This window comes from Patiria miniata, unplaced genomic scaffold (assembly GCF_015706575.1).
Source record: "Patiria miniata isolate m_02_andy unplaced genomic scaffold, ASM1570657v1 HiC_scaffold_8, whole genome shotgun sequence".
Lineage (NCBI taxonomy): Eukaryota > Metazoa > Echinodermata > Asteroidea > Valvatida > Asterinidae > Patiria > Patiria miniata.
Window position 1 is genome coordinate 9,324,434 of NW_024037075.1, and position 16,452 is coordinate 9,340,885.

Sequence of the window (16,452 nt, forward strand, 5' to 3'; positions counted from 1 at the left end):
AAATTTTCCACTTTTCACCTGTGTTCACTTTTGGGTAAATTGTCCTAGAACATTACAGTATAATGCCTGCAATCAATAAAAATTGGCTGATCGTTGATACTTGTATATTGTTGATTTCCCAGCCCATCAAAACATATCTTCCCCTTATTCATGCCCCCTTCCTCCTTCCCAACTTACTAAACTTGCCAGGTACAGAAATTTACATGGCAATCTTTTCATGGCTGAGTACAGTGCAAGTCCATCAATGATTCCAGAGTCAGTCAGTGACTGGTAATGGTTTACTCTGATTGGCTAAAAGGGATTTGCAGTGACCTGGTCCTATCCACTGAGTACACTGACTGCATTCAGAGTGAACAGCTTATAACAGCAAGGCTTTGTGCTAGTGGTGTAATCTACTCTACAGTTTGTGGGTCACAAGACCGCTATGCACAGCTCATACTGGGTCCATGATTGGATATTATTATTGCACATGACACAAGGCAATTCTCAATGCAGTAAGTCCTTCAGCAGTGGAAGTAAGCAGTACTGCATGGTGGTTATCATAGTTTAGGAGTTGTATCACTTGATTCTCTATCAAAAATCAAAAGCCACGCATCTCCAAAATTTGTGATCTGCTGATCTGTTGTGCTTGTATAATGTAAATTGTTCAGTGACATGGGTAATGTTCAGAGTGGAATGTACCTGTCATCCTACCTTCTGTGCATCATCTGTCTGAAGGATACATCTGGGTTATTTTATGAATTTTAATCTGCTTTAGGAGTGCAAAAAGTACATCACTTTCATCTGTGACATTGTGGGTAAGTTTTTTCAACATGTAGATGGTTCAATTCTTTCGAACCTTTTCCATTGATTGAATACCGTACAAACACATGTATTATGTACATGTACATGGAAATGTGGTTTTAGATGTGTCACTCTGGTGTTAGAAAGCTTGGGCTTGATGGAGATAACCATCTCCTACAATAGCTGTCATTATGACCAAATAGGATCCCAGAGGACTAATTAGGAATTTCAGAATAGCTAATTGGGGATGCTTTCCTCATTTTCATATTGCCAGCTTGGAGTTATTACAATATGTTATATGATTGGCAGGGGCACCTTGTCACTTCAAATTGATTTTTCTATCCAATTTCCTGGACCAGATGTGAATGGCTAGGAAGAGTTCTCAAGCATGTCAAGAATCTCTCAGTCTCAGGGAGCAATCTTAGCCAACAGAAACAACCCTTGTTTTTAACTTTGTCAAAGTCCAATTTTTGAGATGTGATATTAATGAAAGTGTCATGCAACTGCACAGTACAGATGTTTCATGGAACATCACTGGTGAAGGCAGGGTTGTTATTTGTCCAGCTTATCACCACCAAATTCAAATAATGGGTCAAAGTACAGTGTGTCATTTTGTGATGTACAATGTTATGATGATATGTTTCTGCACGTATCTCTCGTTTTTGCTCCATACAAGATGCAAATGTACACCGTACATGTGTACATGTGTACATGTGTATGCATGACTTCATAACAATGTCAGAGTGGCTGTTGCAACTGCAGATTAACCTTTTCATCTGAATGGAAATGAATCAAGCATGTTGCTGTAATGATAAGACACACATGAAAGACAAAAATTGTCTAAATTTACACAGTTGATTTTACAAAGTTAACACAGGTGTCAAAAGGAAAATGAGGTAAACTGATCCTTGAATGCTTTGTGTGATCACTAAGTTGTAAGCTTCATACTCTTGTAAATATCATTTGGTATTAACAGTTTGTGTTCTATGTTGCTTTAAAATGTGTGTGGATTTGGAGCATTTAAATTACTACATGAATTCTAGACATTCATGGCGGGTATGTGATATAATTGTCCTCAGATTGGAGTCAGTGACCCCTTCCCCACAAGAATGGCCCTGATTAAACGTTATGGCCCTGATTAAAATACAAAAAAATGAGCAAAAAATGAATTTTTTCTCTGTCCATACGGAAACAATTTATAGCCCCCTCCCCTGAGAATGATGGTCGCCCTCTTACCGCCCTGGCTAAGGCCAAAAAAAAAAGTCTCCGGTTTTTGGTATGCGCGCGCGTCGCCGTAGCCATGCGCGTCGGCAAAATGAAAAAGTTTTTTTTTCAATACAAGATGATGTCTCAAAACCGCCAAACTCACTGGTTTGACTGGAATTCTGCTGCTGCACAATTTTAACGTGTTTTTAGATGGGGTTATGATCGAGAATATGCTTTATGTTACCTCTCTGGACTCCCATATATTTGCACTAAGTTTAGTCGGGCACCATTTGCAGTCATCAGCCGACATTTGAAGCCAAAAAAAAAAAAAACAGGTAAAAAAAAAGAAAAAAAGCCGCGTCGCCGCACCACTTTTGGGGCAAGCTCCATACCAGAAACAGGAGACTTTTTTTTTTTGGCCTAAACCATTGTAAACCATTGATCTTGTTGTTTGGCCCATGTTCAGTACAGTTAACCATAGAGCTATGATTTAACTGAGTTATGTACATGTACGATGGCTGTGTTCATCTTGAGCTGGATGTTTTCTTTTGACACTAATAATACTGATAACCCTTTTTGCAAATTGTCCCTTAATTTTATCCACATTGGCAAGTTTTAGTGCAGGCATGGTGCCGAGAGACATGTTAGCCAACCTCAGAATGTGGTATTTGCATAGCTGCATCTGTGATGGATTTTCCAGGTACTTCATGTATTCCAGATGGCTTGGTCTCATGGAGTTTGCAAATTGCATTGAATATCTGGAGCATGTGGTGACAGTACATATTGACAGTAATATAATTGACCAGGGATCTTTTGCCTGCGCGTGGACATTCTACTCCCAATATCCAGGAACCTACCTGGCTTTTTCCCAGGGTAGGCACTTTAGCAGACCATTCCCAGTGCTTATGCAGTGTCCAGATTGTACATTTACATTATATAGCTTTAATCTTTTCTATAGAGGGAAGTAATGGCAGAGGCCTCATCTGGTACTTTCTCATGGACCATTGAGTAATATTTCCCCATGTTTGAATGAAGTCTTACATTTCTTTCTAGTAATTTCTCAGTGTTCCTAGCTCCATGGCCAACGCAAGCAATTGCTTAACATTTTATCAATATTGCTGGACTCATTGTTTTACACCTACCGTACATGTACATGTAGGCCCTAATGCATTTAGAAAACAGTATTGTGCATTTGCATTGCTAAATTTGGTTAACAGCCAGTATTTCATTATTTTGACAAAAGATTTGCCATTTTATAGGCAATATATTATCAGTTACATGTACATCTGAGAGCTGAACCCCCCCCCATGCATGGAAAATGTGACTGCTGTCTGTTGTTCGAAAATCAAAATTTATTGAATGAAATTAAATGTCAAATATGGTTTGGGGGACGTTGTAGCTCATCGAGTGATAGTCCCAGGTAAATGGATTACATATTGGGAATGTATTGCAGCTACATGTACAATGACTATAATATTGCAAGATTTGTCTGCAGCCTTTTCATTTTTCTATTTTCCTCACTTGTCCATGGTACATGTACAAATGTTAACTGTAGATTGAAGTCCTATTTCATGGTGTATGGAACATATGGCTTGTGAATTCCACATCTTTCCTCACTAGGTTAGTTCCTAATCACTGCATAGTGACAGGGACAAGCTGACTGGTTAGTGACGACAGACACTATACAAAGCAATATAGGACCAGATTTCTCTGTGTGATGTGATTGATGTCTAGTGTCATAGAGTCTGTACATTTGAACCATAGTGCAAAGAGAGCAGCAGTTTGTAGACAAGGACTATAAATGACAATGTGCTAAAAATATTTGTTTTTAATCTCTCTTCTTTGTCTTCGATCACAAAGCAGTTTGCTCATCTGTACTTTATAATGTACGTCTAAATTTTAGACTTGCATATATGTGTAACACTCTTATGTGTAAGAATATCTCCATGGTGCATGAGCAGGGCAGCTTTGCTTATGGCACATGTAGGCTTGTATTTTTCCGACAGCGGTGTGAAACAAGCCGTGGGCTTGAGCTGCTTGTAACATGTATGTTGGTGGATTGGTGAGTGGGTGGGTTGGTTGGTTGGTGGACACTGTACTCGGCCATATATTGTATTCATACAACTCAAGTATTACGGCTTTGCAAGTATTACAGCTTTGCATTCGAAGACCGGTTTTGCAAACACTGTTGCGCATGCGTCTTATATGCATACTTTTTGCATATTAGATCACGCCCCATTCCTTTTCATTTTCTGTACTCTCGAGGTACCGGTACGGCCCGGGTGCACGGACGGTGCCGTATAGCCGTCTTCACACGTTACCCGGCCTCGCTGCTACCCGGTCACCATGGGTTGTACCACTTGGTACTTGTTATCGTCAGTTCCCCAATAAAACCTTACCAGAAGTGGGAATAATGTGGGAAGTAATACATGTACATGTAAGTGCCTCAAATTTAACATCAATTAGGGGTAGAGACATACATGTACACATGTTCATATATATAAAAAAAAAAAAAACCTACATGGCCAGTGAACACTGAGACATGATGTAAAGGCACCTGTCCAACTCTCCGTGTTGGACCAGGTGGAGCCCCAAGATTTTGGGAACCCCATTCACACTTGCACGAATCCAACGCAGCTTTACATGGGTCCTGTGCTGTACAAACTCATGTACATAAATGGTATGTTTTGTGGACCTTGGTTCCGTCGGATAATGATCCACTTGCACTGGACGCATGTTGATTTTAAAGTTAAACTTTACTTCACGACCTCAAAATACATGAAGTTTCATAGTGTTTTTCTGTATTGCAACTTTAGTGGGATTTGGTACAATTTACTATCAGCTATATTTATACCGTACATGTTCATTTTGCTGTAAATGTACAGTTACAGTACATGTACATGTACATAAACTGTCTTACCATTCCTCTATTTACAGTACATGTAAATTCTGAACTGTTATCCCCTGAACAGTATTTCTTTGATTTTTGAAGGAACAAAGTCAAAAGCTCAAAACATTCTTTTTAAATAATGATCCAGTAAACTGGGAATAATTCATCATGCAGAGCAATTAAATGCACAAGTAAAGGGAATGTGTACATTTCCTTAGTCTACACACACATACTAAGGTGCTTCAAAAGGCATTAGAGTCACAGTGTAAATACATTAGTAATACTGACCTGACCGACCTTAGCCCACAAGGTCAACCTTAGGACAGGTCAAGACCCCAGGCCAATCTCCAGTGGTCACTGCAGGGGGTAAGCCTCAGTTGGCTCTCTTTACATGCAACAAATTACCTCTGTCCCCTGGTGGAATAGTGGTCCTGTAAATTAGATTAGGGAATGAATTCCCAAGATAGCTTGAGAAAAGATACCATGCTGTGCTAATACCTTCAGTGAATATCTATAATTGTATTATTTATAACCTTAAATGATGAACTCTAGTTTCCTTTTAACCCTAAAAGAGCAATTTTGTTAACTTTCCCTAGAGGGTATTCCAATCATTCCCCTCAGCTCTTGGCTATGAAGTGATACATTATAATCAAACATACATACAAACATCTGTTCATCTACAAAGGTTAGGCTCAAACATCATTACCATCTTCAACACTGTGGTTCACCATGCATGATCCATGAAAATATTACATTTTACAGCCAAAATGTTGTAAAATTGGTATTGAAACATATGAAAGACATCAGTTTAAAAAATTATGCAAATGTGTAGCAGCACTCTTTGTAGAATTTGATTTTTGTTGAAGATTATTTGGTTTTCATCTTAAATGTTCCATATTTTTGTAAAACATATTCAATTGTCATTTACAGTTCTTGATCTCGTGGGATTTTCTGGGGTGCATTTTTACCTCGACCCTTAATGTCATAGAAGTGCAAATTTGGCAATTTTACATTTTTTTCAATCAAAGTATTTGCATAATGATACAATGCAGTTTGTTGCATCGTTGACTTGCACCAGTACCACTGTGTCAACACCAACGTTTCCATATTTGGAAATATGTGATGCATTCTCTTCAGTACTTCTCAAACCAGCAATGTGTTTTTTTCTGACAGGTTTTTTTTTACAAACTATTTGGATTGATGACTGGAATTAAAAGCAAAACCTAAATCTGTGACCATTCTCTCTTTTTTTTCTAACAGAATTATGTAGGTGGCAGTCCTCAGCAACAGATATAAATCAACCATATCATCAGCCTAGTAACTGGCATCAGGTGCAGGACATTGAAGCCAATTAGCAAACAAACAGAGGTCAGCAACCTGAAGGTCAAATGTCACATGTAACCATGGAGGTGAGCCATGGAGGCAGTCATCTGCACAATGGTCTGTCAAGTTACTCTCATCACCATACTGGAGTGATGGGTCATATGGCCATGGGGTCAGCAGGTGATCGGGTCAGCAACAGTCACCAGCATGCATCGTGTTCACCTGCAGGTGAGCGTGTGGCCATTATTAAAGGCTGCAGGCTGTCATGTAAGGATTATTTTGTGTTATTTTGGTTTGGAATGGCCAGCTTGCTACCTGCATACTGATTTATTGTGCATGTGTATGTAGACACAGTGGCGTTTCCAGGTTTTCAGCCAACACTGCAAAACGAAAATGCGTTTTTCCCTCAGTGTATTGAAAACTGTGGTTCAGATACACATTGCCATGATAAGCTTGGATGGGACGTTGTAAAAGGTATATGTACATATAATGCTGCAAGTCCAAGATTCAGCAAGGTTCAGAAATTGGTGCCAGACAATTTTTTTGGATTGGGTTGGCAGCAAATCGAAACTTGAAATGGTTGTTGTAATGGTGATGTCCTGTTTTGGAAGCCTTCCAATCAAGGGGATGGGGGTGGGGGTTACAAGTTACCCCTGCCCCCCTCACTTCCTCTGGGTACGCCACTGTGAAGATGCTTGCTTTTAATAGTAAGATTTTGTACATACCCCAACATCAGGCCCTTATCCTATTTCTGTAGTTTACTCGATAATATACCAACATGTATTTTTGAAGTGTGTAGTGAGCTAACTTGAGATTCATAACATCATGTAAAATACTACACTTCCAGCAAAGCACCAAAAGTCATTTATGACTTAAGTATGTTTTAACTCTGCTGTAGACTATCTCAGTTGATATGGCAACCTGAGTCACATCAGATTGACATATTTGTAAGTCATGTTGCCTGAAAACACCAGTGCTATTCTGTTGTGAAAATCAACATCAGATTTACTAGGCCAAAAAAAGTATTTCTGCTTCCGATTACATGGCATTTGAAAATAGGGTAGGTACCGGTAGGTAGGGATTTTGTTTTTGCATTTTGTTTGGTGTTGATCATATGTAATTGTCAGCGTTTAGTCAAGGGTAAAAGGTAGTAATGGATTTTTTTTGTTTTTCCCCCCCCTCATTTTTCCCAAAAAGAAATCAGGGTAGGGGCTGTCAAAATAGGGTACTGTAGGTAGGGTTTTTTTGGCCTTAGCATTCACAAAAGTTCCCATTTGAGGTTAATGTGCCAGTTGTTATAGCACTCCTCCTTTTTGTAAAATTCATCCCTATGTTTCTTTTGTTTTTCCTATAATTTTTTAAATCACAGGCTATTTGTGTTGATATTTTTAAAACTAATAAATTACTATTGTTTGTCAAGTGCATGCACATGTATTTAACCATAATTACTGACAATAAGAATACATTCAAATGGAATGGGGGTGTATGTAAGTATTCCATTTAACTTGACATGAAAAAAACCAACATATTATGTACATCGTTTAAAACAATAAAGTACATACTTAAATTACTTATCCTGCTCACTCACAAATCCCGTTCCCTATAAAAAAAAAAAAAAAAGAATAAAAAAGTAATTATAAAAATAATGAAAAAAGCTGCAACATTCCCCCCTTTTTTTATGTTAAATTTTATCTGTGAATTTTAAGTCAGATTTTGTGTGTGTAAAGTATAATGTTGGTTGAAGATATGTGGATTTGTTTTTAATTAGCTGTCATTGCATGTCAAGTGACCACATTGATTCATGTACATGGAAGCGCCACACTGGGCACACCCCCTTCCTCCCAGTGGCATAGCCAAGGGGGAGGGAGGGGAGGGGCATGGCCCCCCACACATTTCCAGTGCCCCATGTGCCCCTACCTAAAATCCGAAATCTGCCGCTTTTCAAGGAAGTGTCTTTCTAAAATATTTATTGGAATGATTTTTTTTCATTTTCGTTAACCGTATGACTTTATGAAATGTGAATAAATTGATAAGCAAAAAGAGCCCCCCCCCTGTTAAATTTGTAGCACTTATGGTCAACAGTGGGTAAAAAGGAGCGTTTAGGTCAACAAAGAATTAACTCAAAAATATTCAAGATATATTCCAGATATATAAGCATGTACATGTAGTAAGAGGATTGAGTACACACAGGTAAAGTACAAAGTTGGAAAATACAGTACACTAATTGATTATGCCCATGTGGTCAGTAAAGTTGGCAGTAAATTGTTCTTATGGATGCATCCCACATCTACTTTATAGTTTTCTATAGTTTTATCACAATAATTATAACAAAACAAAAAATCAAACTAATTCAAGATAACAACCATTGTTTTATGTAAACTGAAATTTTACTTTCCAAATTCCCAAGACCAATGGGTGGAACCGCCCCATCGTTGTACAAAATCTATCTTTTTATTGGAGGGGGGTTTTTTTTTCCTTTCAAATTTGCTTAAGTGCCACTCAAGTTTGCTATTTTGAAATAACAAGCAGAGGTCCACTGCTATGAGGACTGAGTTGTTGCAGGGACTTAAATACCATAACTATCGGTAGCATAAAGTTAATCAGAAGGCCTTGAATTGCCAAATGAAAATATATTTTATTTAAAATGGGATCTTATTTATGTTTTCTTTATAGATGATGTTGACCTCGATGCTTTAATAAACGACATGAACACTTTCCCTTCTTGTAATGAAGACCGTCCCCTGTTGGAGAGCATGGAGAACTTGACCCACCTTCAGGAAAGTAGCAGCTGTGACTGCAGTACCAAGCGCACTAGCCATATGGCTCGCATCATTCCCAAGCCCAAGCTAGACTGGGCTTGGCGAAGCAAGTCCACATCAGACACACCAGTGGTAGAACATGCCAAGCTCAAACTGAGTACTTCACTACCAGAGAGGGGAGAGCGCAAGAAGGGGGTGATTGGGGAGAGTGAGGTACCCAATCCATTTCCAGGTTTGAAGACAACAGGAGTAGGCTCAGCTGTGGTTAGTATTAGATTCCTGTAGTTTATTGGAGGGGTCTCAAAAGGTTCATTTTCTAATACCTGCTTCATGGGTAAATATTGACTATTCATTGAAGTCAAACTAGTGGATGCATTTACATGTATGTATTTACAAGGGGCACAGAAGTGTTTACTTCTAGAAATATTGATATGACCTTTAGTGCATCACAGTGCCATAATCTGAAAAGGGAATGGGTGGATAAACGGGTGCTTGTCCATGAGATCACTCTGTGCCCGGCACACACCTTCCCGATTTCACTGTTTCACCGGATCATTGAGCCACCGTACAGAGGTTGGCACTGATCTGACCATACACTGAGCGACCATGAACATGTTTGTTTGTTTCGTATTGGATTTCACCTGGTCCAGTGTCACCAGAAAAGGTATGCGGGCGGCACACCGGACGCGACATTTATGTTAACCAATCAGATTCAAGAAGGAAGTTAAATGATTCAAAATCGACTACAGCCATTTTGTCATCGTTTGTTTGGTCATCATGTGACCGATTATGGAACGGAATCAGGCATGTCTGGGGTAACGGTGCGGTCTAACTGCAATGGTGGACAAAACATACCGGTGATTGGGTGAAACAGTAAAATGGGAAAGGTGTGCACCGGGCTTCAGTTTCACTGATTGGCACATTGTGGTGATAAGTTCAACAGCTTCAAGAAATGTTTAAGATTCTTCTTAAAACAAGGTCATTGTTGCTGCAGTGACAGAAAATGACAACCTTTCTTGGCAGTGTCAATTAAAGTAAATGCTACACATCAAGGTTTAATTTCATGTACAAATTTCATCTCAAGTATTCTTTAGGATCAAGGCCATGCTGGATTTGGCGGTCCAAACCTTTTATGTCAGTTCCATAAACCCTGAGAATTGGTCATGCTATTTGGTTTCATTAGAACAAAAGGAGACAGTTTTGGTCAACAATTAATGTACTAGACACCTGCACTATTGTGACAACTGCAGTCAAGACTTTTGTGCATAAAATTGTTTTATCAGATATGAGATTACTTATAATTTTACCAAAGTACTAGTTATTAAAGAAGTCCAAGTCTTGTTGAGTTCCTGGGAAATAATGAGAAAGACAAGGTGTTAGTTATCCCATGAGCAGATAATAATGTAGTGTGTCTGTGTCCCACATGCCACGAGGCCAAAGGTTAAGTGGTATGTGGGACACACATGCTCTACATTTTCATTGTTCCACAAGCTCACGTGGGATAATGAATTTATGTTTGCAAACTTAAATTATAGTAAAAATGGAACATGCTGAACTGAACTATTCAGCAGTTAACCTATTATACGTGCAAGGAGCAGGAATGGCGCACTCATCTATCTAATCTTGGAATAACATGGTACGCAGATTTCTGTATAGAGCATGGTACACTGGATAATGTAGCACGGTTTGTTGCCATGGATCGACCAAACAGGATCGAGGATTTCAGTTTACTTGAAGATAATTGTTTTTTTATCATATGGACACACACAATTCTATTTATAATAACTTACTTGACTAGTCTTGGTAGAGTGATCTTGAATAGTAAATTGACTTGACTGGTGTAACAATCATTTACTTGTGTTTAACCCTAGCAATCCCCAACCAGCCAAACTCCAACACCAGGGTTTGTTGGAATCTGTTAGGATTGGTACTGCACTAGAAACTGACTGTGCCTTACTTGGGATTAGGCATACCACGAATACACTGGGTTTTTTTTTGAGTCCAACTGTTTATATACATGTATGGCCACGTTCAGACACTGTGTTAGCTAAAACGGTAAAAGTTAAAACGGTCGCTCACCACGGGAGGCCCATCGTAAAAATAAAACTACCGAGCGTCCAGACATCGTTTTAAGTATAGCAAGTTCAACTCGAAGTAGTTTATCTCAGTTTCTAAGGTCACGTAGAACATCCGCCTCGGCAAAAAACGCGCGCTAAAAAGAGCCTTCACTCTTCCATTTTTACAGTTCGCTACACGTGGTCTGAGCCCCTCACCGTGTGATGTGGGTTGCCATGCCGTGTTTGACATCGCAGCCTCGGCTGGTCATGTAGCGTGGGACGCGGTAAACATGACGAGTTGACGACAGTCACTTGTCCACCGGGGCGATTTCCCCATTTTTTTTAAGTATCGTATTGGCCTTACACCATTTGTGTTTACATTTCGGGGCTATTTTCTGTACCTTTCGTGGTGCACAAAGACATAAAAAAATGTTCTAAAAAGTTGATTGATAACTTGTGTTCGAAACAACACGTCATTGAACAGATTTCTCTGCATCAAGGTTTACTGCATCAACTTGACAACTTGCCCGCACAATATGTCAGTCACGTAAAAATACATGTGATATTAACGTTGCAATATTGACCAATCAACGCCAAGGTTTTCCTTGTAGTTGAATATATTAGTGTATTATGATAATTACGCTCCGGTTAACGGTAGTTGCGTTGGCATCCACATTTTTTATCATCGCATCGTACGTGTGTGCAATCGAGTGAGCACGATGTGAAACTGGGACCATGCCTGTGGTCAGAAAACTTGCGGAAATTGGACTTGAAGTTAGATTTTTTTAACGGTAGGAGAATTAGGACATTGTTTGCTTAATACAAAAGCATGCCACGGAGAAAGCGTTACGTAACTCTGGGTCACTGCGCTGGCTAAAACGGGCAGCGTTTTAGCTAAAACCGTTCAGACATCGTACTAGGAGATAAAACTCGTTCTGGTTATTCGCTAAACCCTCCCTTCGAGGGGGTTTAAGTTGCTGTTTTATCTTCGAGTTGAACTCGATTCGGTCTAAATAAAAAAGCGTTCAGACATCGTTTTAACAAGAAAGTTACACTGAATCGAGTTTAACCGGTGTTTTAAGGGAATTTAAAACGGTGTCTGAACGACCCCTATGTGCACAGTTTACCTTATGGTGCTGTGATTTGCAAGGACGAGGAAGGTTCCTAGTAAACCACCCTAGGGAGTTAGGGTTAAGGTAGTTCCAGCTATCATTTACATTGCTTCTTGTCTGACATGAAAATACATGAGAAAATTCATCAAACCAGTATAAAAGGGCTTTTCTTCAGCATCATTAAAGTAGACCTGATGTTAATGTCTAGCTTTAAATGTTGAACCATTTGCAGGCAGGTTAATTATCAAAATGGACCATAAATTTCCATAATGATACTTGACTGCAAGTAAAATACAAGCTTTGCATGGCAGCCCTGTTTCACAGGGGTATGCATGAGTAGACATGTTGTGTATTTATTGTCACTGAGTTAAATTACAATTAACGCAGCTGCTGAATGTGAAGGGTCTGTGGTGCAAACAGGCTTGAGTTGAAGGCTAGTAGAATGGGACTTAAAACCACTACTTGAGCTTCAGTTACATGTATGTAGGCAGGTTTTACTAATTTTTTGTTGAGGATGAATTACAGTGTTCATTCATTAAGTTGTTCAATTATTTGTTTGTTTATTTGTCATGTACGTTCTGAACTTCTGACATTCATTTCTTTCACCTATTTGTTCATTCATTCATTCATTCTTTCATTCTTTCATTTATTCATTCTTTTATTTGTTTGTTTGATTGTTTTTATTTAGTCGTTTGTTTGCAAATTGGTTGGTTGGTTAGCTGATTCATTCATTTGTTGATTTCGTTGGTTGGTTAATTTCTCTTTCATTTGTTGGTTTGTTTGTTCATGTGTTCATGTGTTCTGCTTGTTTGTAGGGTTTATTTGTTTTATTTAAATCAAGTGTCTGTTCTCTAAAAAGTTGCCATGATGAAATTGGGAGATTTAACATTGAGCTGCGAGGTTTGGACAGGGTATGATTATAAATTCTCACAAACTATGTCACATGACAATGACTTTCATCAGGATAATTTAACTGGACATATCACTCAAATATGGTGCTATAAAGTGTTGACATGGTGAAAAGCTAAGAAAGATGCTAGGTTGGCTGTTAGCCATCAGAAAGTGTCAAGCATATGTACATGACCATTAGGCCTACTAACAAGCAGTGATATAGACATGCTGGTACATGTACATGCCCACTGAAATGGAGAAATAACAACACAACCTTGCAGATTCAGTTTGTTGCTCATCTTGCTTCTGCATAAACTGAAAGTTGTGGGTTTTTTACATTGACATTGCACTAAATGTGTACATAGTCTTTAATGTTCAGCTTTTTTTGTATTTCACTATGATATTTTGTTGTACTTTGGTCAACCTACAGGAGAGCTTGTACATTGCACAGCAAAGCAAGGAGGACATATGTCTGACAAATGGAGAGCAGAGTGGGGTAGCTCAGGTAATGTTTTGATTTACAAAGTAAAAGAAAACCCTGAATTGTTCAACCACATGAGAGTGAAATCAGACACTAGACAATGTCCCTTGTGTTATGAGCTCCATGTACATGCACTCCATCAGTAAAACTAAGTTAGGTTAAACTTCACTAAAATGTTATTACCATGCATTCATTCTTAAAGGTCATCAACAAAAAGCCCCTGTGGTACAGGTACATATGATACACAACTTCTTGTGAAGTTTAAGTGGTTTTTAAACTGCATACTTTCACACCTAGGGTTTGACTTTGGAACTTTGTATTAAACTAAATCATGTGTTTCCCAATCATATAAGGGTCGTCAATGGGTCATTCAGTATGAACCCAACCAGAGGTCCCATGGCGACCAACTCAGATTTGGACATTAATTTAAGAATGTACCGGTAGGAGTACCATTCTATGTATTATGAACACATGCAGTATTTTAGGCTCTAACCCCTGAGGGTTTCTGAGATATGGCTCTCCAAAGACAGGGTGCCATTCCCACTTCCTGCACCCGCGAATTGCTGATGTAAATTTCTGGGGGTTTTGGAGGCCAATATCTTGGAAGTGAATATTGAACAAATATTAGCAAGATATGTACAATTATGTGGAAAAAAGTTTCATTACTATGGGCAACTTCCCACAGTGTGAAGTTGATGTTTTTTTTAGCTGGAACCCTTTTTAGAGGCTCTGTTCTCCCACATGAGCGTTTACATGTAGTTATTCTTCCTATGTAGACAGACTTGTCCACAAATAAGAGGAATGCAGCATCATTGACCATCTTTGACAGATCCTGGGCTGACAGGAGCCCCTCCAATTTGAATGTTTGATTTTCACCTTTGACAAGATTAATATTTGAAGGCCAGTAACTCTGAAATGAGAAGAGATAAGCCCTTTGGGATGGCATATTGTGAAAGTTTGGTGCCAGATTACCCCAGGGTAGCAATTTTCATCACAAGCCTCTGATTCATGTCCAAGATATTGGCCTCACAAAACCCGACTAGTAATTAAATTGTGATGTAACTTACACCTGTACACGAATCCCCCCCCCCAAAAAAAAAAATGAAATAGCAGTAGTGAATGTTAGAAGATGACGTCACATGCGAATGGTGAGTGTAAGAATGGCTGGTAACTTTATTGTGTTGCAGCTTCCACTGAGAATATGTTGTGAAGATGGTACCAGCAAACTGTGTGAGGTTCATCCCAGTCTAACAGTTCAAGATGTATGTGCATTGATGGTCAGTAAGATGCATAGTAGCGATGATAAGAGTTGGTCATTGATAGAGGAGATTGTGGACCTGGATCTAGGTGAGTTACATCTTTGGCTTCATTCAGTGGAGGTAAAAGCAGACAGGCAGTGCTGATACATGAAACTACACACAAGACCCATAGCTTCATGTGCACGCGGGGTTTGGAGAATAAAATGACCACTAACTAAATTGTGATTGATATGTACATGTACATGAACGTGTAGCGAATAGACATATCAGTACAGAGGGGTATTACACTATTGTTTTGGTTACTGTCACATGCAAGGATGTTTCATAATATAATAAATATGTCTTATTTGTTATTTAGAAGTAATCCTGATGTGTACATTTTGCTCAAGCATGGGCTTAATCCACTCAATACATGTTCCGGTGTGCGAATGTATGAAATTCTGACTATAGACATGGATACAAAATGGAATGGCATGGCCTTAATAAAGCAGTCATGGATTGGGGAATTGAATTACTTTATCTTCACAATTAATGCATGTTTATAAAGTGCACATATCCACCAGAGTTGGTGTTCATTAACCAAACATGCGAGAGCCTAATTCTACCTCGTTAATGCTGCACAAGTGTTTAATATGCCAATTTGTATTCACTTTGCTAATGCAGAGAGAACGTTAGAAGATCATGAGCTGGCCTCTGCAGTCTACAAAAGTTGGCCACAAAATTCAAACAACAAACTCCACTTCCGGAAAGACTTCAGAAAATATGAAATCTTCCAGAGTCCAGGGGTGAGTGCATGTATGTTTAATTTCGGGCTTTGAAAAAATTATAATAGTTTCGAGTTGTTACCATCGAGAACTGACAAAGTGTACTTGATACATATATACTACCTTGACCTTTGGGCACATGATACCTGGTGACATCATCAAAATGGCATTGTTGGGTGATCATCTGCAGTGTGTTGTCCATGCTTGTGCTTTCTATTCATCAGAGTGCCTTTATTGGGGTGTAAATAAAACATGCAAATCCTATGGACAAAAGTATTGTAAATGGTTAAAAATAAATAAAAATCTTTCGAAAACAATGGCTGCTTTGCTGAGTGCGGTCACAGCCAACAAAACTATAGGTCTGATGTGTCTGTATGTAAACACAACACTGGGCTTGCTCTAGTGTTTCCAAAGTTTGGTACTTGTACTTTGTTTACATGCATACAATGATCAAAATGCCATGTAATAAAATTGAATCAAGTTTATGGGTTTTATTGAAAATATTAAACATTAACAACAAACTATAATGCTCGAAAAAAATCTTTTTAAGCAAAACATGCGTCATAAATTGAGCTTGAGTGAGAGCATGTATACATGTACGCGTACTCTCAAAGTAAGTTGTACTACATTTCTATTATTGTAGTATTGTGTTCATGTTTTGCAATCTGCAAGATCAAATCATTGGGGACTTTTTATGTGAATGATTTCACTTGATTTTTAAGTGACTTTAAAATAGAAATAAAAGCATAAATTAAAATAATCCCAAATTCTCCCAAAGAGTTAATTGGTTGAATGTGAAACTTTGTGCAAACATCAACCCTGACTGCAGGATGTGCTTCTTTGTTCATCAAGATCAAATAATGAGATTTTAAGGTCAAAACCTAAGGCCAAACAAACAAATACTTTTGGTTCGGGTCACATGGTTTA

General features: G+C 38.6%; 1 protein-coding gene across 3 annotated transcripts in view; it reads left to right on the top strand.

Moving 5' to 3' along the window:
* The first annotated feature begins 380 nt into the window (after positions 1–380).
* The window catches only part of LOC119719563 (growth factor receptor-bound protein 14-like), a 33,008-nt gene continuing 16,936 nt past the window's right edge, over positions 381–16,452 (top strand). For 2 of the 3 annotated variants that reach the window (XM_038189037.1, XM_038189039.1), the window contains exons 1-6: positions 381–797; positions 6,140–6,469; positions 8,876–9,225; positions 13,452–13,526; positions 14,690–14,849; positions 15,425–15,546. In XM_038189037.1, coding sequence (XP_038044965.1) covers positions 6,268–6,469; positions 8,876–9,225; positions 13,452–13,526; positions 14,690–14,849; positions 15,425–15,546 — 909 coding nt within the window. In that variant the 5' untranslated portion in view covers positions 381–797; positions 6,140–6,267. The remainder of the gene's footprint in view (positions 798–6,139; positions 6,470–8,875; positions 9,226–13,451; positions 13,527–14,689; positions 14,850–15,424; positions 15,547–16,452) is intronic. The other variant, XM_038189038.1, reaches the window with a different exon arrangement.